The following is a 26,952-nucleotide window of genomic DNA, read 5'->3' on the forward strand; positions in this document are numbered from 1 at the left end:
GGCACTAAGTCTCCTTACCCACTGAGGCATCTTGCCAGCTCCTGTCTCTTTGTTTTGTTTACTGTTTCTGTAATTGTTCTATATATATATTTGAGACAGGGTCTTACTGTGTAGATCAGGCTGACCTTGAACTCAAATCTGAGTGCTGTGCTCTGATTAAAGGTATGCACCCTTCATGTCTGGTCTGCATTTTTTTATTTTTCAGTGTTGAAAAATCAAATGCTAGGCGGGCGATGGTGGCGCATGCCTTTATTAATCCTAACACTCGGGAGGCAGAGGCAGGCGGATTTCTGTGAATTCGAGATCAGCCTGGTCTACAAGAGCGAGTTCCAGGATAGACTCCAAAACCACAGAGAAACCCTGTCTCAAAAAACAAAACAAACAAACAAAAGAAAGAAAGAAAGAAAGAAAAGAAAAACCAAATGGTATGCTGAGTAAAAGCTACTTGTGGGAGAAGAAGGTAGAGAAGATGATTTATGTACTCTTTCCTAAAATGTAGATACTGCAGCTGTTAGCACAGCCCCGATATGAGAAAAACACGACCTTTTCTCTTGTTACAGATAGACTTACATGTGTGGGAAAACAGACAAGGAACACTTCTGAATTAAGGTAACTTCACATATATAATTGATAATCATCAAGTTTGGTGGGGTGGGGGGGAGTCTTGGGAGGGTTTGGTTTTCTGAGAGGGTCTCACTTTGTGTCTGCCTGTCCTGGAACTCATTGTGTAGATTAGGCTGCCCCTTGAACTCACAAAGATCTACCTGCCCTCTGCCTCCCATTGGCAGTGATTAAAGGTGTGCTCTTTGTCCATCATGATACTCAGTTGTTTTGTTTTATATTTCAAGACAGGGTTCCTCTGTGTACTGGCTGTCCTGGGACTCACTTTGTAGATCAGGGTGGCCTGGGACTCAGAGATCCACCTGCCTTCTGAGGCCTGGGTTTAAAGACTATACCACAGAGCCTAGCATTCATCAGTCCTTTCTGGGTTTTGGAGACAGGGTTTCTCTGATAAGAGCCCTAGCTGTCCTGGAACTAGCTTTGTAAACCAGGCTGGCCCCCTCTGACTCCTGAGTGCTGGATTAAAGGCTTTTAAAAAATTATTATTATTATTATTAAAGTTTTTTCTATTTATATTTTTGCATTTATAGGTGTTTTGCTTGTTATATGTCTACTATGTGCATGCAATGCAGGCAAAGGCCAAAGAAGGTGCCAAATCTACTGGGACAGTTAACAGTTGTTAACCCCTATATGGTGCTGGGAATTCACCCCATGTCCTCTGGGTCAGTACTCTTAACTGTAGAGATATCTTGATAGCCCTAAAAAAAGATTTATTTATTTTTATCTTATGTGTATGGATGTTTCATCTACATATATGTATGTATATTACATTCATTCAGTGCCATTGGAGGTCAAAGAGGGCATTGACTCCATTGGAACTGAGCTAACAGACAGTTGTTATCCCTGTGTGGGTGCTGGGAACAAAATCCCAGTCCTCTGCCAGAGTAACAGAGTATTTATAAGCACCGGGCCTCCCTTCAGCTGCTGCTGCGACCCTCCTTTGGTGTCCCTTGTGGGTCGGCTGACTTTAAAGTCAAGCAGTCTTCCTGCCTCATTCTCTCACTATGTGAGATTACAGGTGGAAGCTACCAACATCTGGCCCATTTTTATATTTAAAAAGTTTGTGTGTGTCCGTCCATGCATGTTTGTTTTATTTTTAATTATATGTATGCGTGTTTCTGTGTGTGGGTATTTGCATGTGAGTGCAGGTGTCCCCAGAGGCCAGAGGGTTCAAATTGCCTTGAAGCTGAATTAAACTCAGCTTCTTGGCTATAGTAATATGTGCTCTTGGTGTCTGGAGCATCTCTCCCAGGCCCTCTGCCTTAGTTTTTAGTTTTTCGAGACAGGGTTTCTCTGTAATAGCCCTAACTGTCCTGGAATTAGTTTTGTAGGCCAGGCTGGCCTTGAATTCAAAGAGATCCATCTGCCTCTGCCTCCCAAGTGCTGAGATTAAAGGCCTGTGCTACCACCTGCCTGGTAGTTCGTCCTCTCTCTCTCTCTCTCTCTCTCTCTCTCTCTCTCTCTCTCTCTCTCTCATTTACTTTTCTTTTATGTACATTGGTGTTTTGCCTGCACATGTGTCTGTGTGAGGGTGTTAGATCCCCTGGAACTGGAGTTACAGACAATTGAACAGTTGTGAACTGCTATGTTGTTTCTGGGAATTGAACCTGGGACCCTCTGGAAGAACTGCCAGTGCTTTTAAATTTCTGAGCCATCTTTTCAACCCCTCTACCCCCACCCTTTTTTTTTTGAAACAGGGTCTCTCACTAAACCTGAGACCCACTAAGCTGGACAACCAGTTAAATTTCAGATTTTTGTTTTTTTTCTGGTTCCCCATTGCTGTAATAACAGGCAGCCATCATCATGATCAGCTTTTTACATGGATGCTATGGCTCTGAATGCTCATGCATGTGTGCGAGTGTGTCACATGTCCCTATGCTTATATAGAGGCCAAAAGAGTGTTTGACCCTTCCAAAACTGAAGTGAGGCATTTGCAATAATGCCTAGCTGTTACTGTGTATTTGTGTTTCATTTTATTTTTCAAGGCAGGGTTTCTCTGCCCTGGCTGTCATGGAATTCAGTCTGTAGACCAGGCTGGTCTTGAACTCAGAGGTCTGCCTGGGATTAAAGGCATGCACCACTTCACTTGGCTTTCTTTTCTCTCTGTTTTCTCACATTTCAGTCAAGAATCAAGATTCAAAGTCCACAAAAAATTTGGGAGCTAGGAAACAGGATATTAATCTATAGCCTAGGTTCACCCAATTCTTAAAATCCTCTTGTCTTAGTTTTTTGAGTGAGCTGAGATTAAAAGTGTCCCACCATGCCAAATTTAAAAGGTGACTATTAATAGAAAGCTGAAATACACGCAAAAAGTTAACCACATCGGCAAATTAAACTAGTTCATAGCTCATCTTATTTCTTACATAGCCCCTATCCATTTCTGTTTCTTGCTGTCCTGTCTTTTTTTTTTTTTTTTTTAAAGTAAGATTTATTTATCATGTATATAGTGCTCTGCCTGCATGCAGGCCAGAAGAGGGCACCAGATTTCATTACAGATGGTTGTGAGCCACCATGTGGTTCCTGGGAATTGAACTCAGGACCTCTGGACGAGCAGTCAGTGCTCTTAATCTCTGAGCCATCTCTCCAGCCCGGGAGAATACTTGTTCTTAAATACTTTGTGTAACTTTAAACATAAAAACAATACTGTTTCGCACTCACAAAATGTGTTGGCAGTTGCTTCCTGTACGGATGCTCCCCATCTATGTTCAGATCTGGTGCTGTTTGCTTGGGTTTGGCTAATCTTTCCTCCCCTCTACCCCCTTTCTTTCTTTCAGATTGAGACAGGGTCTCACTATGTAGCTATGGCTATCCTGAAACTCACTGTAGACCAGGCTGGCCTCACTCTTAAAGCGATTCACCTGCCTTTGCCTCCTGAGTGCTGGGATCAAAGGCATTGCCTTACACTCCCAACCACTTTCATAACCTCAAATATTTTAGAAATTCCTGTGATTGAAAATAACTTCTTGGGGCTGGAGAGATAGCTCAGTTGTTAAGAGCACCAGCTGCTCTCCTAGAGGACTTGGGTTCAATTCCCAGCACCCACGGGATCTGACACCTTCATACTAGTGCACATAAAATAAAGTTAAATTTTAAAAAAGAAAGAAAGAAAGAAAGAAAGAAAGAAAGAAAGAAAGAAAGAAAGGAAAAGAAAAGAAAAGAAAAGAAAGTAGTACCTTAGGGCTCTTGCAGAGGTCCTGAGTTCAATTCCCAGGAACCACATGGTAGCTCACAACAATCTGTAATGAGATCTGGTGCCCTCTGCTGGCCTACAGGCATACATGTAAGTAGAACATTGTACACATAATAAATAAATAAATCTTTTTTTTTTTTTTTTTTAAAGAAAGAAGAAAACATAAACAGTGACAGTAGTATTCTTTGCCAATTTGACTTCTACTCGATATCACCTTGGGATTGTCCTGTTGAAAGGGGTACTTCAGTAGTATACTCACTGGAGGCTTATGAGGTGAGGGTAGGGCACTGTTAGACTGGTTGTCTCGTTTTTTTGTTTTAGCTCTGTGACGTAGATGTTGTTATTCCCAGACCAGAGTGAAAAGCGATTTAGTGAGATCCTATTTGTATGTTGAAGAAACCGAAAAAAGAAACTGCCTCCTGAGTGCTGGGATTAAAGGTGTGTGCCACCACTGCCCAGCAATAAAATTGGTTTTCAAAATATGCACTCCCCTCTTCTCCCACCCACCTTTGGATTTTTGAGATACTGTTTCTCTGTATTGCGTTGGAGCCTGTCCTGGAACTTGATCTATAGACCATGCTGGCCTCAAACTCACAGAGATCCTCCTTCCTCTGCCTCCAGAGTGCTGGGACTAAAGGCATGTGTCAGCAATTCCCTGCTCAAAATATGCACCTTTAAAAATTTAAATCAAAGGTTATTTTATGTGTGTGCATGGATACCAGAACATACAAATGGAAATCAGGGCAACTTGCAGGAACATCATTCTCCCCTTCTATGAGGTGTATTCTGGGCAATCAGAATCAGGCTGTCAGGTTTGACATTAGGTGTCTTTATTGGCTGAATCATCTTGATGGCTCGTATTTCCCCTTTTTATCAGTAGCAGGCTTCTGCCCAAGTATCATTGTTAGTAACTGTCAAGTAGTAGGGCCCTGAGGTCACTGTTGAGGTACTCTGTCATGATTCCTTCATAGGGGTCTTGATTTGAGGGGCATTCTGCTGCTGTCTTTATCTCAAAGGTGGGGATTTTACATCTCACACCACATTTGTGCAGTATTCTAATCATGCTAACACTTAAAGATACTGCATGTTACTTAAAGTAAGGACAGGGTACATTAGCTTGTTTGTTGTCACATAGTGGGCAAGTACCCTACTTCTGAGCTAGATCCCCCATACCCCCATTACCCCCCCATACCTCCATACTCCCCATACCCCTCCTGATTTTTTTCGAGACAGGGTTTCTCTGTGGTTTTGGAGGCTGTCCTGGAACTAGCTTTTTGTAGACCAGACTGGTCTTGAACTCACAGAGATCCACCTGCCTCTGCCTCCTGAGTGCTGAGACTAAAGGCATACCACCACCCACCCCTGAGCTACATTCTTTGCCCCATGTGTTTAAATTATTCCAGTTTCCTAAACAGCAGTTCTAACTTAAAGCTGAAGGCAGATGTGGGTCACGGGCAGTCATGAGGCCTCAGCAGGTCCTGTCTTAGTGGATTAGGCTGGAAAGTGCCACCTCAGCATAGCCAAAGCTTACCTGGGACATGCTCTGGAGGAGAAGAGCTGCCCAGGCAAGCAGAACTGATGGTGGGGTTTCCAGAAGGGTCAAGGGACTGACGGCACTGAAGAGAAGACAAAAAGTGATTAAATGTAAGTAGAACTTCTTAAAGATATATTCATTTTAGATGATTAAAGCAGTGTAATAGCATTATACATGCCCTTTGCAGTTGTGTGCTGTACTTGACTTGAATTCTGAAAAGGTAATATTAATTAGGACAGCAAGTTAAGGCAGGCACTCATTGTTAATGCTGATGGAAGGAGAGCACCAGCTCCTTCATGCTGCCCTCTGCCCTCATCTGGTGTGTTCTGTGCACACACACACAAATAGATAAGAACTAAAAAAAAAGATTACTAGCTAATAAGAACTTTTTTTTTTTTTAATTAAACTTCCTACCTTTACATGGGTAGGCTCTAGGGATTGAACTCAGGCCATTGGGCTTGCACAACAAGGGACTTAACCCACAGAGTCATCCTGTTGACCTAAAATCTTCTTCCTTTTTTTTGTTTTTCCAGACAGGGCTTCTCTGCTAAAAATCTTTCTTCTGATTGGACACCATCTTCATATATACTACAGAAAAAAATACATGACAGTCACCCAGCTATAGTGCTTAAAACTAGGAAAATTGATTTACTAGAAACTTAGGGAAAAATCTTTATAAAGCTAACACGGCATCGAGCTGCCTTTGGGTAAAGTCAATGGCCACCTAGCCTGAGGAGCTTTCGAGGGAGCCAGAAAGTTCCTCTGTTTACAAAACCATTAGGGTGTTGTTTTCAGTCTATGATGTAAAAGCTAGCTCAGCTTTAGTGTTTATGTCCAGGTTGACTGGACTAATACAGGGCACCTCATGACTTTGGCTGCTACTTTTTCTTACATGAATGCTGGATTGGGTGGAAGGTCTTTACAGCCAGAGTGGCTTTTAGTAGGATAAGGAGTGCAGTGACTCTGACTCTGTAAGTAAGGTAAAACAAGCCACACACATGCAAGACTAACATGGCACCACGTCTTTATCTAAATATCTTGTTATTATTCATTTGGGATTTTACTTGGTTATGTAGGAATATTCCTAAACTTTAGTCCTTAAATTTTGTGTGCTAAAGACATAATCCAGCCTTTTCCTGCAAAAGTAAAAAATGTTCTCTAATGCCATGTGTTCAGGTAAGCTTGAGGTAAGCTCCTTTTGTGACACTTTCCAGATGAGCCAAGCATCCACTCAAGAATTACATTTGAAAACAACTATCTTCATTGATGGCATTCATTTGTTTTTCTGTAGAATAAAAAAGTATAAGGAACTTGGCAGTTAGGCTTTGGGGTTATCCAGACATTTTACCCAAGATGTGTTTTACTTATAATGAAAATAACAGTGGTTAGTTAAGCATGGGTTATTAACTTTGAGTTTTGAGAAAGAATAGAGACAGGATCTTGATACACAGTTGTAGGTGGCCTGGATCACACTGTATTACCAGAGAGGCCTAAGACTCAAAGCAGTCAAGCAGTCTTTGTACCTCTGCATCTCCCAAGTTCTAGAAATCATGACATGCCATCACACCTGACGTTTATGTTGTTATTGCTCTCTCTCTCTCTCTCTCTCTCTCTCTCTCTCTCTCTCTCTCTCTCTCTCTCTCTCTCTCTCTCTCTGTGTGTGTGTGTGTGTGTGTGTGTATGCATGCCAATCTTAACTTCTTATTTTACTAACTCACTACCTCATTTGTCAATACAAGGCCTCTCACTGAACCTAAAGCAGAGGTTCTCAACCTTTTGGGGATCATATGACTCTTGTACAGAGATTACCTAAGACTATTGGGAAACAGATATTTACATTGTGATTCATAACAGTAGCAAAATTACAGTTATGGAGTAGCAATGAAAATAATTTTATGGTTGGAGTCATCACAACGTGAGGAACTATATTAAAGGGTTGAAGCATTAGGAAGGTTGAGAACCACTGACCTACCATGCCAACCAGATGAACCCACACGTCTCTGCCTCATCCCCCACCTGCTAAGCAGGCATCTACATGGTCAGTAACCCTCTGATTCCAGTTCTGGGGGATGTGATGCACTATTCTCACCCAAGGGCATAGGTGTTCACATGGCACACATAAATACAGTGCAGTCAGAACACTCGTACTCTGTGTAATTTGCATGGAGGTATCAAGATCCTTGCGTAAATCACATTGGTATTAAGAAATTCCATCTTTAGTTTCAAGGTGCTCTGATCACATTCACTGGGTGATTTAACAGCCAACATATTCCTCAGAAGTGTGGCCTGTATGCCAGATACAGTGACATATATGAGGCTTGCTATTCCAGCACTTAGATTCTGAGGCAAGAGATTTTCTTATCAGTGCAAGGCCAATCTAAGCTTCCAAAATGAGTCCCAGACAGACACACAGGCATCTCTATGTATAAGTTCCTCTGAGGGAAAGAAGTCTCTTGTTTTATTTTTTGGTGTTTTGAGACAGAGTCTCTATGAAGTCATGGCTATGCTGGAATTGGGTATCAAGCTGGCCTTGAACTCACAGAGATCAGAAGGTTTCTGCCTCCCAAGTGCTGTACTAAAGTATAGTCTTCTAACTGAACTATATCCTTAATCCAGGAAGTCAGGTTTGTTAGCTTATCTTTTTTAAAATAGTTGTGGTATATCCTAGGCTGGCCTCAAGTTATGTAGTCAAGGATGACCTTAAAGGGTGACTCTGATCCTCCTGCTTAGTTCCCGAGTGCTGGGATTATAGGTGTACACCACGGCACCTCATTTATCCTGGGGCTGGGCTCAAATCCAGGGCTTTGTACTTATCAGTCAAGCACCCTACCAGCTGAACTCCTGCATCCCCAGGCTGAAAAAGTCTGTTTTTCTAGCAGGATGATCTCAGTTGTCTCTGAGTTTGGGGATGTTGTCTTACATGACGGGTATGTAGTACTTGACCAGCCTTATTCAGTCCAAACCTAGAAGGGTCAAGATCCTTCTGAGCTTCCTGGGACTCCATAGGGTTTTAGTGGGAATAGAGGACTTCTGTATACTTCAAAGTACTAGTTTTCCAGATTGCCTCAGTCCTGTTTCCTGAAGAAATTATTTCTGCTTTCATTGTGTGGTAGGTATTCTGGATGTCTACCAGTTTGTTCTTGGTTTCTGAGACTTAAAATCTTATCATGTTTAGAAAGGCCTTTTATTTTTATTTTCCTGGAGATTGGGTCTCTGTGGTACAGGTTGGCATTGAACTTAAGATTTTTCTTCACCTAAGTCGTAGAATGCACTAACACTATTGGCATTAACAGTTTTCTTTTTCAGTCTGCTACAACATTTTTGGCACTGTTATACATTGTTGTACCATTCAGAGTTAGTAAAAAGAAAATGATAATATGTTGTTAATCCGGTCCTAGATAGGGTTTTTAAAAGTTCTGATGAATGTTGCTGGAAAGTTCTGTTTTTGAGACCATAATTCTGAAGTTTTCAATTTCCTTGGTCCCCTACCCCCACCCCCACGGTTTTTCAAGACTGGGATTCTCTGTGTAACAGCCCTGAGTGTCCTAGACCAGTTGAACTCACAAAGATCCTACTGCTTGTGCCACTACGCCCAGTGTTTTACTCCCTTTATAAGTTACTCAAAATTGAATTTTCAGTTAACCAGTCATACTTAACCCATTTCATGCCTTGTTTCTGTTGCAGAGCTTGGATTCTGAGGTGTGGAAAGCACTGAGATCTGAAGATGAGTGAGCTTGACCAGCTGCGGCAGGAAGCCGAGCAACTGAAAAACCAGATTAGAGTACGTAGCCATATGTCTTATGTTTCAGGTCAGAAATTACCTGTTGAATGGATAACAGAGTGAGGCAAAATTGTCCAGTATGTGCTCGTCATGCTCTAGATTAATTTGTTGCTTGAATATACATGGCATGTTTCTGTAAAAATTCTTCCTGTGGGAAACTAGGTTTTAGATCCTCCTTTGTGGCTTCTGTTGACCACTGTATCAGAAAGTGAAAGTAAAATGGCATTTTAGATGTGCCTGCCTTATTTTTCATGATTTTGAAGTGGGTTCTGCTCCAGGGTGACTGTTAGAGTGTTCATGACAGTTCTTGGGCCACTAGAGAGAGCAGATTTGTCTACCTGAATACAGAACTAAATGAAAGATAACTTTCAGTTGGGTGATGGCACACAGCTTTAATACCAGCATTCAAAAGGCAGGGCCTGGTGGATCCCTGAGTTCCAGGACATCCAGGACTACATAGAGAAATCTTGTCTCAAAAAGAAGGGGAAAGGTAAATTTTGGTGTATTCTGATTCTTTTCTTTTGCTGGAGATGGGAGTGAGAACCCTCACTGCAAGGCGAATGTGGTTTATAGTTTGGGGTTGTACTTCATTTTTTGTTACTTGAAATAGGGCCTCACTTCTCACTGTGTAACTTTGGCTGTCTTGGAACTCAAAATGCAGACTAGCCTGACCTTGAACTCAACATTATACAGAGACAATTCAAATATGTCTTTCCTTTTCTTAGACTTAGTTTAAAGATCGAGGGGAAAAAAACCTTAAGGCTTAACTGGAAAAAACCAGTTTTCTTTTGTTTAAGGTTTTGTTTATTCGAAATAGCTTTCTCTGATTTTCATGTTCTTGTCTGTAAGGGTATAGATGTCTTCAGAGTCTCATACAGTAAGTTGTTGGCAATAATCAGTATCTGCCTAAACAGAAATTCACATTTCCTTTAATTTGTCATTTGTGTTTGGGCTGCCAGTGAGACAATGAGGAAAATCTCCAACATTGCTTTAGCCAACTTTTTTGTTTTGTTTTTGAGGCAGGGCTTCTCTGTTAACAGCAGTGGCTCTGGCTGTCTTGGAACTCCTTTGTAGACCAAGCTGACCTTGAACTCACAGAGATCTGCCTGCCTTTGCCTCCCAAGTGCTAGGGTTAAATGCCACCACTGCCTGGCTGCCAACTTTTTCTTGAATTAAAAAAAAAAAAAGATACCAGAATTGCCTGAGATTTAGAACCAGAGATAAAACAGAAAATATTCTGTGCTGTAAGTACTTCACATCTCAACATCTGACTGAGTCTAGATTGTCCTGGTCAGTGGTTTTTTGTTTTGTTTGTTTTGTTTTTGTGTGTGTGTGTGTGTGTGTGTGTGTGTGTGTTGTGTTTTTTTTTTTTTTTTTTTTTTTTTGTATTTGGTGTTGTATAAGCAAATTTAAATAATATCAGATATTTTCCTAAATTGATGTATTTCACATGGTGGGCAAGTACTGTAGCACGGAAATATACCTCTACCTCTGATACCTAAAATCTTTTTAGGGTTAGGATTTGAGGGATATTTATTATGGTACTAAGATTGATCTCAAAATTGTGGGTTCAAGTATTCCTCCTGTGTCAGTCTCTCCTGTAACTGGGATTGCAAAGCATGCCTAGATTCCCCTAGAAAATCCTTTTTGTTTTGTTTTTCGAGGCAGAGTTTCTCTGTATTGCTTTAGAGTCTGTCCTGGATCTCTGTAGACCAGGCTGGCCTCAAGCTCACAGAGCTCTACCTGCCTCTGTCTCCTCAGCACTGGTAATTAAAGGTGTATACCACCATTGCTCGGCCCCCTGGAATTTTGTATGACTTTTAAAGCTAGGAGCTGAGTGGTACACAGCTTCAATATAGTGCTTGGGGGAGGGAGCAGAATGAAAGTAATTCAGAGTCACCCTCAGCTACATGGTGAGCTTGAGGTTAGCCTAGGTACGATGAGATCTTGTCTCAAAAGGTGATCACAGGGCCCATGCTACACTTCCAGAGGACACTAGTTGGGTTCCCAGGACCCAGATCAAGCGGCTCACAGTCCCATGCAACTCTTTTTTTTTTTTTTTGAGGCTGGGGTTGAGACATGGTTTCTTTGTAGGTTTGGAGACTGTCCTGGAGCTCTTTGAAGACCAGGCTGGCCTCAAAAGTCACAGATTCACCTGCCTCTGCCCCCACCCCCACCCCAAGGGCTGAGGACTAAAGGTGAACAGGGTAGAGATAGCTGTTCTGTTTAAAGTTAAACTGGCATGGAGGTCAACTACATGGCAGAGGGGAGATTTAGAGAAAGGATAAGAAAGCCCAAGTATTGGGAAAAGCATGCTTAGAACATAGAAAGAAAGGAGATAAGGACATATTCAGAAAAGCTAGAAGCTTTATAAAGCTACATGTTCATAGCCATGTAGCTACTAGGCTTGAGTCATTTTACAGCTAAAGAGAGATTGCATGGCTAAGATAAATGTCATGCAAGTCTTTATAATATACAGGCTTACTTACTCCCCATGTTTTCACTTCTGTGGCGTATAGTCCCTGGTGCCCTCCTTTCTGCATCCATTAGTGCCCCTGTGTGCAGCACTCAAGAGGTACAAAGCAGGACCAGCAGTTCTAGGCCATTCTGTTGCCTATGAAGTTTGAGACCAAGTGAGCAACACAAGGCCCTGTCCCAAAAGGCAAAATGTAAAAAAGCAGGTAAAAACAATCTCTACAAGCTTCATCTAGTCCCATCTTGCTAAGTAATTATTTCAGTCAGTACTGTTCCATCCTTTCAGTTTTGTTTTGCTGTTAAAGTTCAGCTCACGTATCACTATAAGGGCATGATTCAGTTCACACCCATGGCCCAAGACCTCCACTGTAGACACACCATTATCCCAGTAAAGACATTGCTTCAACCCTCATAATAAGCATCATCCTCACAGATGACTGCATGGGGTTTGAACCTTGCCTCTCAACACTGCACAATGCGTTGGTGAAGAGAGGTGAAAGAAAGGGGGGACTTTTTGTTTGTTTTTGAGGCAGGGTTTCACTATCTAGGCTTGGCTGCTCTGGAACGCTATATGTAGACCAGGCTGGCCTCAGACTCATAGAGATTTCCTTGCTTCTGCCTCCCAAGTTATGGAACTAAAGCTGTGTGCTACCTTACCTGGCCAGGAATACTTTTTAAAACGTAAAATTCTGGGGCTAGAGAGATACTTCAGTGGTTCAGTTCAGTTCTCAGCACCACCTCTAACTCTCCAACTTGAGAGGACCTGGCTCTCTTCTAGTTTCCAGTGGTAGTGACACACACATATATTTGGAAGAAAACAGCAAAACAAAAAAAAAAAACCACCTTTTAAAAAAGGGAGAGGGTATGGTATAGGTGAGGGAAGAAAGTCAAACATTCTTTACTGCTTGCCCACTGAATAATAAAGAGTTTAGTGTAAAGGCTGGTAGCATGTCCTGACTCAATACTCCAGTGCTTGCTTGCCTGCCAGTATAGTCCACAGCTTGCCAGTGTGCTGGAACTCACTGTATGTGTTGGTAATTACCTTCCTAGCACTGGGAAATAGAAGGGTACTTAAGTCTAGTGAATTCCAGAACTGACTGGGTTACAAAACAAGACCCAGTCTTAAATTCAAAAGCAGGAGGCTGGGTGTGACAGAAAGCACTTCTAATCTTAGCACTATGGAAGCATAGGGAAATGATCTCTGTGGGTTCTGGGCCACCCTGGTTCACATAACAGTTTCCAGGATAGCCAGGGTTATATTCAAGTAAAGGTTCTTGCCACCCAACATTGTAAGCCTGAAAAGCCAAGTTTTACCCCTGGAGTGTTAAGAGGACTGACTGCGGTTTTCCCATGACCTCCATGTTCCACAGGACGAAAGCCAGTACACATACCAGTCACACTCTTAGGTTTGTATTCCCCCTCCCCTCCTCTTTTTTTCCCCCCCTTCCAAGACAAGGTTTGTGAAACAATTTCTTTGCATAGTACTGGCTGTCCTGGAATTAACGTTGTATACCAGCTGGCCTCAAATCAACCTGCCTCTGCCTCCTGAGTGCTGGGACAAAAGGTGTGCACCACTGCCTGTACACTTAATTGTTAAAAAAGGTAATAGAAAGCTTCTAGCTAGCTGTATTCATACATATTACAGTTTTTGAACTTTGTGGGTAGAAGCAGGAATTCATTCAGTCCTTAGCTACATAGTGAATTTAAGACCAGAATGGCGACATTAGACCCTGTCTCCAGAAATAAAAATAAAAAATAAGACCAAATAAAAAAGAACATAGTGAACTACATAAGGAATAGATGATTCTAGGAAGTGTTTGTTTTTAGATTTGTTTTTCATGTGAAATACACCCTGTGGTGATTTCAAAGAAAATGGACTCAGTAGAGAGTGGCATTAATTAAGAGGTGTGGCCTTGGTTGAGGAGGTGCATTACTGTGGGAGTGGCTTTGAGTGTTAAGCCACTTCCAGTGTCACTGTCCATTTCCTGTTGCCTTCTAATAAAGATGTAGTCAGCACCTTGCCTGCCTGCATACCGCTGTGCTCCCCACCATGATGATAAATGGACTGAACCTCTGATAGTAAGCCACCAGCACAATTAAGTATTTCATAAGAGTTGCTGTGGTCACACTCGGGAGGCAGAGGCAGGTGGATCTCTGAGTTCGAGGCCAGCCTGGTCTACAGAGCAAGTTCCAGGACAGGTTCCAAAGAATACAGAGAAACCCTGTCTCAAAAAAACAAACAAAAAACGAAAAAAGAGTTGCTGTGGTCATGGTGTCTCTTCACAGTAATAGAAACCCTAAGACAACCCCCCCCCCCCAAAAAAAAAAGCCTGTCAGTATTTTGTTAATCCTAAGGAAACAAATGTTTCATTAAAACACACATGCCTTAACTACAAAGGAACTTGACTTATAGACCAGTTGCATTTACACATGGTACAAAATATAGTCACCCAGAGGCTGGGCTGAGCTGAGCTGACCCAGACGTTCTGTTTTCAGTGTGAGTGACTGCCTGCCTGAGATGGGCCACACCTTTTCTGTGGTGGCACCTTTGTATTCACACCCAGACAGGACAGGAAATTGACTGATTGGTTGAGTGGACCATTATATTCGTATGAATAAGTCCATTAAGAAATTAGTTGTGAGCCAGGTGGTGGTGGCACACATCTTTAATCCTATCACTCAGGAGGCTGAGGCATTTGGATCTGTAAGAGTTCCAGGACAACCAGGACCGTTACACAGAGAAACCCTATCTCAATCTCCCCTCCCCACCAAGAAAAGAAGAAAAAGAAACAAATTATTGTGGTGGCACATGTCTTTAATTCCTTTCTTGGGAGGCAGAGACAGGAGAGTGTTTATAAATTTGAGGTCAGCCTAGTGTACACAGTGAGTTCTAGGCCAGCAGGAGCTAAAGGAGTCTATCTCAATTCTAATTAATTAATTCTCAGGTCAGCAAGATAGCTTATTAAGTAAAAGTACTTGCTACCTAACCTTTCCTAATGACTTGCGTTCCAGTCCTAAGACCTACATGGTAGAAGGAGAGAATTGGCTCCCACAAGGTGTCCTCTGACCTCTAACATAATTAGAAAAAAAGTTTTGAAAAGTGTCTGTCTTCATTTAAGCAATTTTAGAGCTATGTGGGTGTTCAACCACTTGCTGACCAAAGATGGCTGGAATTATGACCTGTTCAGTGTTTTTTTTCTGTTAGGAGTAGTTGTGTAATTTGGTCTTTGGAAACTAACCAAGGTAAAGCTGCTTAAATTCCATTTTTTATTTTTAGTCTATTTTTTTTTGTTGTTGTTGTTTTGGTTTGGTTTTTTGAGACACGGTTTCTTTATACTACTTTGGAGCCTGTTCTGGAACTCGCTTTGTAGACCAGGCTGGCCTGGAACTCACAGAGATTCAGCTGCCTCTGTCTCCTGAGTGCTGGAACTAAAAGGGAGTACCACCAACACATGGCGAATATTTTTAGTCTTTTAAGCCCAAAGTTATATATTATATCATGGTGTTTGAAAATATTAGACTTACTGGCGTGAACAACCCTTGACAATGTCTTGCTATTTTAAGCCTTTTCTGTGCACTTTACTCCAGGTTTTTTTTTTAATGTAGAAATACTTGGCTATATAATTGTGTTTTGGTTACAAGCATGATCATTGAGGATGGATTTGGAACCTAGAAGTCCATTCATACAGTAACGGTCATCTCAGTATATTTACCATGTCATCAGCTTGTAAATTAAAAACCCTGAGCTATGAGGCGGTTTTCCCTTGAACACTAATCTGGGAATGTTTTACCTCATTGGGAGAACCAGGCCTGTTGCCACCTTCTGCTTTGGAATCAGGTGGTCAGTTTCTTAGTCGATGTTATCAGTTCCTTTGAATTACGCCTCTTCTTAAATTTTGAACTTTTAAAAAGTGGGGTAGTCTCATTTTTCTTCATAGTGAATATTTTTGTATTTTTATGTATGTTCCATTTTGAGATTTCAAGGCTTATTTCACTTGTTAATAAAAACTTTAATTAATATGGTAAAAATTAAAGAAAAATTATTATGGTATATTCTTTCATAGGTCTTAGCTTCATTGGAAGTTTATAGATAGAAAAGATTGCCTACTATTATTTTGTTACCACTCTCGCTGGAATTTTATTAACTATTCTAGATCCCTTGTTCTTTTCATAGAACTTAAATTTAATCATTGTTTGACTTGAAAATGTAGCCTTTGGATAATGCATTATCAAAGAGAAGGTTTTTGGCCTGGATAGCTAGCTAGTCTTTAGCTTGTTTCTTTCCTTGCAACAACTCCTGCTCTCATGTAGGCTGTGGGAAAGACAGAGCAAGTATGTGTTGGCTGTCAGAAGGTACCCTCCACTGCCAGAGTGCTCTCTGCTTCCAGTGTGGTATTCCCTGGAACTGCCTATGGTCCAGGGTCCCCAGAGTTCTGTGGAGTTTGCATGTCTTACGCAGGGTTAGGGATTTCACATCACTTATGTGTGGCCTGCAGAGCTCAAAGGCAGCAGTGGATTTGGAAATACTCAAGAAGAGGTAAAAGAGGAGAGGCTTCATCGTGTACTCTGTGCTTTAGCTCCTGACAGTGGAGGAGGCTTCCTGAAACCTTGGTAGGAAAGGTCCTGAAGTTGAAAGTGAGAAATCTGACTAATTCTCATTTGTTGTTTTATAGGATGCTCGTAAAGCATGCGCAGATGCGACTCTTTCTCAGGTAAGAAATAATTCCATCTCTCAGTCATCCATAATTAACGTTCTAGGTGGTGAATACCAATGAATATTCTTTAATAAAAATGAGATCTCTACCATATGTGACCAACCAGAAAAATCACACTGATTTTAAAATATGTGTAAAGCTGGTGAGATGACTCAGTGGGTAAAAGGTGCTTGCCACCATGCTTGACAACTGGAGGTCAATCCCTAGGGCTCATGTGGTAGAAGGACACTGATAGTGTCCTGTGATACAGGTTGTTTTTTGGCCTCTGCACATGTGTGCCATTCCCATACCCCAATAAATAAAAATTCATTTAAAAATCATTTAAAATCAACTCCTATTGTAGTATAGTTCTGTTGCTGTGGTAAACACTTTGGCTAAAAGCAACCTGGGGGCAACAAGTTTATTTTGGCTTACACTTCTAAGTTATAATTCATCATTAAGGAAAGTCAGGGCAGGAACCAGAGAGGAATATTGCTTACTGACTCACTTTCTCAAATAGCCAAGGATCATCTGCTTAGAGGTGGTGTATGCATAGCTCACTACATCAATTTGCAATCCAGACAGTGCCCCACAATGCCCATAGAGGAATCTGATCTTTGCAGTGTTTTAATTGAGGTTTCGTCTTCTGGGATGACTGTAGGTTTTGTCAGGTTGACAATAAAAAACTTAGTAGCGCACAGACACACATACAACTTCTTGGGGAATCAATGCCTAGTCCTCAGACCTTATAGATAGACTGTTTTTTTTTTTTTTAACTGTGTATCCATGGTTGTGTTAAAGTGCGATGGTTGAGATAACTCATAATTTAATAAAGCAATAATAAACGTTTAACTTCTATAGTAGTTACATGGGTCTATGCTCATGATCTTTAATATCTTAGTGTTTTCACTGGGTTGATTCGGGATGACCCAATACCTGCATACTGGGTAAAGAGGTGATTGGCATAAGGTCTGTGGCCTGTGAAGAACATGATGGCTGCAGGATATTATTGCCAATAGGCAATGCTGTATGTTTACAGCGCACTGGACAAAAGGGATTCACACTCCAGGCAATACAGGATGTACACTTTGATCATGCTGCTTTAGAGCAGTGTGCAATTTAAAGTTTATGAATTGGCTGCTGGAAAGATGGCTCAGCAGTTAAGAGCATTTGCTGCTCTTCTAGAGGACCTGGCTCACAGCCATCTATAATTCCAGATGCAGTGTCTTTTCTGACATCCCAGGGCTCCTGCATGTACTTGGTGTACAGAAACATTTAGGGACACACCATGCACATAAAATATCCTAAGTAAATACAGGATTTTCCATTCATTATTTTTTGGTTGACATTATATAACAGAATGCAAATGGAGAGTCTGTTTGCTGAAGTTAATCTGCACTAATTTTATTTTTTTAAGATCACCAACAACATTGATCCTGTGGGAAGAATCCAAATGCGAACCAGAAGAACGCTGAGGGGGCATCTGGCCAAGATTTATGCCATGCACTGGGGCACAGACTCAAGGTACAAATGAGCCCTTCCAAAGCAGTGCTTAAAATGTTGGCTAACTGCTAGGATTTCTAAAAGGTAATGGTTAGAAAGTTGAGTGGCACATACCTTTAATCCCAGCACTCAGGAGGCAGAAGCAGGCAGATCTTTGTGAGTTCTAGGCTATCCAGGGCTACATTGTGAGATCCCATCTCAGGAAGCGGGGTTGCTGTGGGTTAGAAAACTTGGTACATCACTTGCCTGGCAGCCAGGTCTAATGTTCACATCTCCATTTAACTGGCTGCACTACTTTTTTTATGCCAACACCAGATTTTCTTCACTCCTCACCTTTTAGCTTCTGGATCTTTGTTTTTCCAGCTACTCTGTGGTGGGTTGTAATGCAAGAATTGGGCAATGGAGGTAAAAGGTGGTAAGTTCCAAAATCTGAATGTGGGCTCCAGTGGCCTTTTTTTTATCCTCACTGGAAAGCCTTTTGGAATATAAAGCAGTGGCTGGAAAGCTTATGGAATATAAGTCAATGGCTGTCCTTATCCTCCCACATGGCCCTACCTTCTACTCCAGTTTTGCGTTCCTGCCTTATATACTTTGATAACTACCCTTTATTGAACCTTTGGGTCTCTTGTCTTTTCCACTCATAATGAAACATAGTACAACATATTTGTGTGGCTATAGCGAGCCCTTCCAGTCTCAACAGAATCTTAACACCCCCCTCCCTTTTTCCACTCCCCCTTCCATTTTCTGTTATCTGAGTGGAATTTCTACTTTGTTTTTTCTTTGTGAAATGATCTGCTGTAGGGTGTAAATAGCTAGAGAACAAAAGATTCTATCTTTAGTTCTCTACAGGGTCCCATACAATTGCTTGTGCAGATGAGCACTTTATGTGACCATTTAATGATGGAAGCAATCCCATCAGAAAAGAGAAGAGGGTAGGGCGTTATGCTTTTGTTCAGAGGCTTCAGCTTTAGTTAGACAGAAGTGTTTCAGAGATCATGAATACATTGTTAACTTGTGTTGATGTCAGAATTGTTAAGAGTAGATTTATTGATTATTTTTGCCGTGCTGAGCATTGAACTTAGGGTTGCATGCCTGCTAGGCAATCGTTGTACCACTAAGGTACATCCCCAGTTCAAGAATAGATTCCCTTCCCTACAGGGTTTCTCTGTGTAACAGCTTTGGCTGTCTGTTGTGGAACTTGCTCTTAGACCACCAGGCTGGCCTCAAACTCACGAAGATCCAGCAGCCTCTGCCTCCCAAATGCTGGGATTAAAGGTGTGAGCCACTGCCTCCAAGCTCCCAAGAATAGATTGTAAATGTTCCCACCACAAAAAGATTCTAAACTTATAAGGCAATGAGTGTTAATTCACTTAGTTCAATCATTCTGTAATGTAAACACTAAGCAATTTATATAGTCCATAATTACTGTCAATTAAAAATAAAGATCACTCAAATAAGTAAATTTAGAAAATGGTTAAATTCAAAGTTATCCTTTAAAGTTTTGTAAGTATGAAAATGAAAGAAATATTTTACTGATCAATCCATTAGAATGCATTATCATAGGTAACAGACAGGTTGCATTCTCTGTAGCTTTTCTTGCATGTGTGAGAACATGATGATAGCTGTGCATCACTGGACTGGGGGGGTCCAGTGCTAGGAGTCTGGTCTTGGCTTCTTGAGGCACTGTATGATCTTTCAGCAATTAAGCTATGGAGGGGTGTCTGGAAAGGTAAGTGTGTGTGCTTGGGGCAGGTGTAGGCAAAGATCTGAGAACAGGTATGTGGCCTCAGCGGTAAAGGATAGTTAGGGTGGGACATGAAACCTTGTTTTCCATTTCGTCTTAAGCATGAGTTTGCCTTGGAAACCACGGGGCAGAAGGAAGGGTATGCATCAGCAGGACCCTGGGTTTATGATATTTTTGTGAACAAGAAAGGCTCATGGATGGGTTATAAGTCTGTTCTTTCTTGGGCGGTATAGGCTCTCAAAAGACCAATCAGTCAATAAACAGGAGCTGTTAAGCTGGGTGCTTGCCTATTATGGGATAGTTGTTAGTATTGTGTAATGGGGTAGGGGTGGGGGTTGTTACATACTGTAATCCCAAAACTCAGGAGGCACAGGCAGCGGAATCACAGAAGCTCAAGATCTGTGTCAGCGACACAGAAAGTTCTGGGCCAACTTGGGCTATATCAAAAAGCAAATAAAACCTTCCTGTGTTTATGGATTGTTTTAGATGACCATACTTTCTGGCTAGTCAGTGGTGTATCTTAAAATCCAAAATAGCTATTTAGGGAGATGTTCTGAATATGTATTCTCCCTCCCCTTATATCATCTTCGTATTTTTTGCCTTTGTAGTAAAAAGCTATTGAACTGGGTGTGATGGTAAACGCCTTTAATCCCAGCAGTACTTCAGAAGCAGAGCCAGGCAGATCGCTTGAGTTAAGGCCAGTCTGGTCTACACAGCGAGTTTGAGACCAGCCAGGGCTGCATAGTGAAACTGTATCAAAAAGGAAAGAAAAAGAAAAAGCTGCTGACAAGACTTTTTATATGACTCAGAGCTGTAGTTTGTGTCCTTGTTCATTGTGGTAGCTGGAAATTTGATTTTGTGAATGTATAGAATGGGAAGGTATCTCAGTGGTAAGAATCTTGCAGCACAAGCTTGAAGACCTGAATTTAGATCCCCAGCACACATGGTAAAAACTGGTCATGGCCATATACTTGTAACCCCAGTGCTTCAGAGTTAAGTTGCTTGGGGTCACTGTGGGGTCTGCTCTGAAGGAATAAGGCAGAGAGTGGTAGCGCTGGACAGCCAGCCTTCTTCCTTTGGCTTCTGGATAGGGATGTGCGTTTTATATGTGTGTGTATGCATATGTTTGTAATATGTTTATTAGACTATTAATTTATACTAAAATTCAGCTCTGTATATATGATATACGATGGGGGAAGGGGCAGATGTGTAGAGGTCAGAGGATACCACCAAAAATAAGTTCTCTTTTTCTTCATGTGGGTTCCAGGGGACCAATTATTTTATTTTGCTTTGTTTTGTTTTGGGTAGTTGGTTGGTTTTTTTTTTTTTTTCTGGACAGAGTTTCTCTGTATAGTCCTGACTGTCCTGGAATTTGCTCGGTAGACCAGGCTGGACTCCTGGATCAGAGGAAGATCCTCCTTCCTCTGCCTCCTGACTGCTGAAATTAAAGGCATGCGAACACCACTACACCTGGCTACCACACCTGCCTCAGGGGATCACATTTAATGGAGGCTTGTTCGACAGACATTTCACTGCTGAGACATCTTGTAGGCCCTAAAATTCAACAACAACTTCTAATACTAATACTAAAAATAACAGTAATAGTACTTCCCCAGTCCTTTGGGTTTTTATCCCCTGCTCTGAGTAACTGAAGAAGTTATGAGGGGTTTGGGATGTGGCACTTTTATTTCCTAGTTTCTGTCTCTGATGGAGGATGGAATGGGAAAGGCTTCAGACAGCACAGTGAAGTGTGTTGGTTCCTCCAAGTTACATGACCTGAGATTAGAATGTGTGTCTTCTTTCACCTTCTGAAGGATCAGCTCACTGCTTAGCGTTGTCTTAATTCCTCACTGAGTCAGCAGTTACTGAGCTCTCTGTAGGTGACCCCTTAACTCAGAGGATGAGCTACTATAGATGTCTCTTAATGCCCTTGCTCAGAGCCTCAAAAAGACCAGGCAGAAGTGAAGCGGCAGAGGGGCTCTCTGCTGTCCTGTGGGCATGGCTGACAGCACCGTCGTGAGGGTGGTGACCGAGCACGGGGAGGAATGGACTTTCAGCACCTTAAGAGACGAGCTTGAGCGGCCATCAACCGTGACTACACAGCACTGTGTCTCCAGAAAACGCAAAACAACCACCTAAAGAGGAAGAGTGATGGCTTAATGGTCAAGAGTGCCTTGTATGCTCACGGCTCCAGAGGGCTAAGGTGCAATTCATTGGTGAAATACAATTTAGTGTGCAGGAAACAGAATTCAATCTCTAGAACTGAAAGGCAACAGGTGTGGTGCCTGTGCCCAGTTAGGTTTGTGATAAATTTTGTGACAAAGGATCGAAAGGGATTTTATATCTTGTTCTTACGTGTTCTTTATAAAGGAAGTATATATATCAAAACATGGCTTGGCAGGTGTGTGATGGTACACAGCTCTAATGCAAGCACTTTGGAGGCAGACAACTGTTCTCTGTGAGTTTGAGGTCAACCTGGTCTACATAGTAAAGTTCCAGGACAGTCAGAGCTACATGATGGATGGATGGATGGATGGATGGATGGATGGATGGATGGATGGATGGATGGATGGATGGATGGAGCGAGCGAGCACATTGAAAGTGTCAAATGGCTCAGAATGATGTGGCTGAGTTTTCCCTCAAGTCTTTGATCAGTTTTTAAAATCCAAATATGGCCAGTCATTGGTGGTGCACTCCTTTAATCCCAGCACTAAGAAGGCAGAGGCAGGCAGATATCTGCGAGTTCAAAGCCAGCCTGGTCTACAGAGTGAGTTCCTAGACCGGCTCCAAAGCAATACAGAGAAACCCTGTTTTGGAAAACCAAAAATAAATGAATAAAAAAGTAAATAAATCCAAATATAATTGCATCTGAAATGTCTGTAATATATATGCTTTGATTAAGAATTTGAAATTAAAACATATGTCACTATCACATTGAAAATTATCTCTGGACCTGGAAGAACCTCTTGCCCTTCCTTGAAACAAAACAACGCATTCTATAGGACCCCTGTGTCTGAGTAGCATGGTACCCAGAAATTGCTCTCACCCAGTTGCTTTCTAGATAACTTAGATTTTTTTTTTTTTTTTTTTTTTTTTTTTGCCTGCTAACCATGTTTACCTTTTACCGTACTTTGCCTTAATTCTGCAAATACAGAGAACAATACATTCCAAACTTAGCACAGCTGCCCTGAACCAGGACAGAGTCACAGGCAATTCATAATTCTTTATGTTGGTAGTCTCTTCTGCCTGGCCATGTACAATTCTGTTATTTGTCATCTTACTGCCATGAAGGTGGAGACTCCTTAGTTTTATAGAGACTAGCATTCTAATTTGATCTCAGTCTGGGAAGTTTTGTGATGTTTGTCTTGTTTTCCCTTGGCTTTTGGGGATAGAATCTGGGCCTCAAACTTGTTACGTGGTCATGCCTGGCCTTGACCTCTGAGTCAGGGTGTCTCCATTTTCCACATTCTTCGATTACGGTGCACATTGCAACCCCAGCTCCTGGGGTGTGTTGCAGTTTGCTTTCTATTGGTGCAATTAAACTTGGGAAGAATTTGTTTCAGCTTGTAGCTGTAGTCCATCAGGAAAGGAAGTCAGGGCAGAAAACTGAAGGCAGTAACTGAAGCAGAGGCCTCAAAGGACGTACTTAGCCTGCTTTCTTATACCACAGAGGACCACCTGCCCAAGGACGGTGCTGCCCACAGTAAGCTGCCTTCCCACATCAATTATTAATCAGGCAAATACCCCACAGGCTTACCTATAGACCAGCAGGGTGGAAGCATTTTCTCAGTCGAAGTCCCTTCTTTAGATGACTCTAGTGTGTGTCGTCAACAACAACAAAACAGGACGGGGTATTTAAAATGGGAAGCATTTCAAGCTTTTTCCATAATATTCAGGCTTTCTTTGTATCAGACGGAACAAAACTGTATCTTAAATATTTGATACTACTTAAGGCTGTGTACTGATCTGTGTATCTAATTTATCTGGGAATAAAAAAGAAACCTTGGCCAGGCGGTAGTGGTGTACACTTTAATCCCAGCAGATCTAGAAAGCGAGTTCCAGTACAGTCAAGGCTGTTACACAGAGAGACCCTGTCTCGAGAGAAAAGAAAGGAAAGAAAGAAAAAGAAAAAAAGCTCTAGTTGGACATCACCAAGATTTGTTTGTTTCTTTTATCTTTTGTCTAGGCTCCTTGTCAGCGCCTCTCAGGATGGGAAACTCATCATCTGGGACAGCTACACCACAAATAAGGTGGGCAGTGCAAAATTCCTCCCTGGAACACTTAACAGTCTGCTCATGCCAACTCCACAAAGTTTTTTGTTGTTGTTCAGTAATGATGTCCTCATTGTTGCTCACGTTGCTGGTCTCTTGTGCTTGACACACACTTGTGCTGTGGTTCCTATTTCTAGAATTCTGAAATGTAGATTCCATTTAGTTAGTAGTTTGTGTGTTAAACAAAATATGATCTAAAACATGATGTACTTTAAAATTTAGATGAGGGTTAGGAATGTAGCTCAGTGCTAGAGTACTTGTCTGTTGGGCATAGTTCCCATAACTACAAAAAATAAGAACGGAATGTAACCCAGCACAATGTTAAGAGTGTAATTAATTGTAGTTACTCAGGTAAGCCAAGGTCAGATCCATCCTAGGTTACATAGCAAGATACCACCAAAGTGGTGGAACAGGGAGGGAAGAAGACAAGACACAGATGCTAGGTAGAATGTTTGCTTGGTAGGTATAAATTCTGAAGCAAATCTTCACTTCTTTTATATTGAAATAAATTACATTGTGTATGGTAGTGTGTGCTTGTAATGTAGCATTTGAGAAATGAAGATGGGAATCAAGCATTAAATATCCTTCTCTACATAGTAAAGTTGAAGCCAATCTGAACTACATGAGACTACACCAAAAACAGAACTCACATAAATGCTGAGTGGATATGGTGGCCAGTCCGTAATTCCATCATTTGGAAGACAAAGAATCCCTAAAGCAAATTGTCTAGCTAGACTAGTCATATAGATGTACTCTAGATATGATTTTGAGACCCTGTCTCAAAGAATAAGGTTGAGAATGGTCAGAGAAGAGTCACAAACACACACACTCACTCACACCCCCACATCCCTACCCCCCACTGGGGGACTGGAAAGGTGGCTTGGTTAAGACCACTGGCTGCTCTTAAGAATATCTGAGTTTGAGTCTTAGCACCTCACCCGTCATCAACTCCTCCAGTTCAAGGGGGAATCCAATTCCCTCTTCTGGCCTCCCCAAGCTTACATGTTACATGGTAAACAGGTAAGCAAATGCTCATATACATAGAACCTCAGAAACTGAATATGAACAGTTACTGTCTCCTAAGATGACATTATGTTTGCAGTTATTTTCCTGCCTCAGCCTTTTTAATGCTAGACTCATGATATGTCTTCACACCCATCTACTGGTTGATTTAATTTCTGTTGTTATTTTGTTTTTGAGAAAGTCTGATTGTGTAATCCTAGCTGGCCTCAAAGTTAGGGCTCCAGCTACCCTTACCTCTTGAGTGCTGGGCTTAAAGGCGTGCACCACCACACCCAGCTGCACTTATATTTACTTGCCTCTCTGTGTTCTTGTTACTTAGGTTCATGCCATCCCTCTGCGCTCTTCTTGGGTCATGACCTGTGCATATGCTCCTTCTGGGAATTATGTGGCCTGTGGTGGCCTGGATAACATCTGCTCCATTTATAATCTGAAAACCCGTGAAGGAAATGTGCGTGTGAGCCGTGAGCTGGCTGGACATACAGGTACACGCCTTCTACTAACATGAGCTGCCTACAGGGTGTATATATAATGTTCTTTCAGTTTGTTGATTATGGTTCAAGCAAAAGTTAGGGTAAGGGCCAGAAGTTTTTTGAAGGTGAAGCCAAACCAGGCCTAATATGTTAACCTGTGAGAAACCTATATGTCGCTTATTTAAGACTTATCAACAAATCGGCATTTCAGTCCTGTTTTAAACTGCCTTCCATCCTTAAATCTCAACACAAGCAGTCTCGTAATTGTGTTCATGTGCACACCCTTTTCTGTTTATGGACTGGCTGGTGCTCTTTTAGAGGATACAGAAGATTCCATTCAGGTCTTCAGAATGTAGTCAGCATTAAAGTGCTGGGTGCATATTGTTTTGGCAGGAATTAGTTCTCATTGCATTTAAAAACATTCATTGCACTTCCAAAGGAGAAGGCCCCATCATAGTGCTTTCTTTATGGCTTTATTTTATGTTCTCAAATTCCTGTTCCTCATGGGTTACTGACAATACACCACCAGGATTCTCTTCACACTTGAGCAAATGATTGTTCATAATTGACTGTCACAAAGAACATTGTTTTTAAGTCCTTACCATTATGGTAGAAGAGTTAGCTTGAGCCAGGTAAGTTAGTTACTCTGCCAGTGTCAATTACTACTTATTTTGGTACATGCTTTCTTAATATTAATATTCTGGCTTCTTAGGTGGAAACTTAAGCTACTGGTTTTGGATCTCTTCTTTCTCAAATATAAGAACTTAAATGGCAAAATCCCTGTAGGCATGACTTCCTGTAAATTTTGATCAGTTGTATTTAAATTACTGTTCTAGGGGTTGGGAATGTAATTAGTTGGTAGAATATTTGTATAGTGTGCACAGAGTTCTAGGTTACATTCCAGCACCATAAAACCAGGCATAACGACATATTCTTGTAATCCCATCATTTATGAAGTGGAAATAGAAAGATCAAGAATTCACAGTTGACTACGTGATGCGTTTGAGAGCAGTCTGAGCTACATCAAATCCTGTCACAAAAAAAGTATGATATTTAATTTTTAAATATCTAAAGGAAAAAGAAAGCTGGGTGTGATATGCCTCAGGAGTGCTGGGATTAAAGACATGTGCTAACACCACCCAGCCCCATAGTTAGGATTTTATTGCTGTGATGAGACACCAAGTCCACGGCAACTCTTACAAAGAAAAACACCTGTAATTGGGGCTGGTTTACAGTTCAGAGGTTTAGTCCATTCTCATTATGGCAGGAAGCTTGTCGTCATGCAGGCACACTTGGTGTGGAGGTAGCTGAGAGTTCTACATCTGGGTCCACAGGTAGTAAGCAAAGAGAGTAACCTGGATTAAAAAGAGTGGGCGTGGGTTAAGTATGTGAAACCTCAAAGCCCACCTCCAGTGGCACACTTCTCCACCAAGGCTGTACCTACTCCACCAAAGCCCCACCCCCTTATGTATAGTGCCACCCCTATGGGCCTATGGGGCCATTTTCATTCATTCATTCAGTCATTCATTTCATTCATACCACCTCACAAGAAAATATTCATAAACATTAAATTTTTCTAAAAGAAATATCATTCTAGTTTTAAATTAATTGCCATTGGATTCATAGAACAGTTCTAAAATAGAGCC

At 41.5% G+C, this 26,952-nt stretch overlaps 1 protein-coding gene across 4 annotated transcripts in view; it reads left to right on the top strand.

Moving 5' to 3' along the window:
* Gnb1 (G protein subunit beta 1) overlaps window positions 1-26,952 on the top strand; it is a 62,047-nt gene that overhangs the window by 23,485 nt on the left and 11,610 nt on the right. For 3 of the 4 annotated variants that reach the window (XM_051173968.1, XM_051173966.1, XM_051173969.1), the window contains exons 2-6: window positions 9,030-9,126; window positions 16,275-16,313; window positions 17,713-17,819; window positions 23,729-23,792; window positions 25,156-25,318. In XM_051173968.1, coding sequence (XP_051029925.1) covers window positions 9,070-9,126; window positions 16,275-16,313; window positions 17,713-17,819; window positions 23,729-23,792; window positions 25,156-25,318 — 430 coding nt within the window. In that variant the 5' untranslated portion in view covers window positions 9,030-9,069. Of the gene's footprint in view, window positions 1-560; window positions 610-9,029; window positions 9,127-16,274; window positions 16,314-17,712; window positions 17,820-23,728; window positions 23,793-25,155; window positions 25,319-26,952 lie in introns of all 4 variants that reach the window. The other variant, XM_051173967.1, reaches the window with a different exon arrangement.

This window comes from Phodopus roborovskii, unplaced genomic scaffold (assembly GCF_943737965.1).
Source record: "Phodopus roborovskii unplaced genomic scaffold, PHOROB, whole genome shotgun sequence".
Lineage (NCBI taxonomy): Eukaryota > Metazoa > Chordata > Mammalia > Rodentia > Cricetidae > Phodopus > Phodopus roborovskii.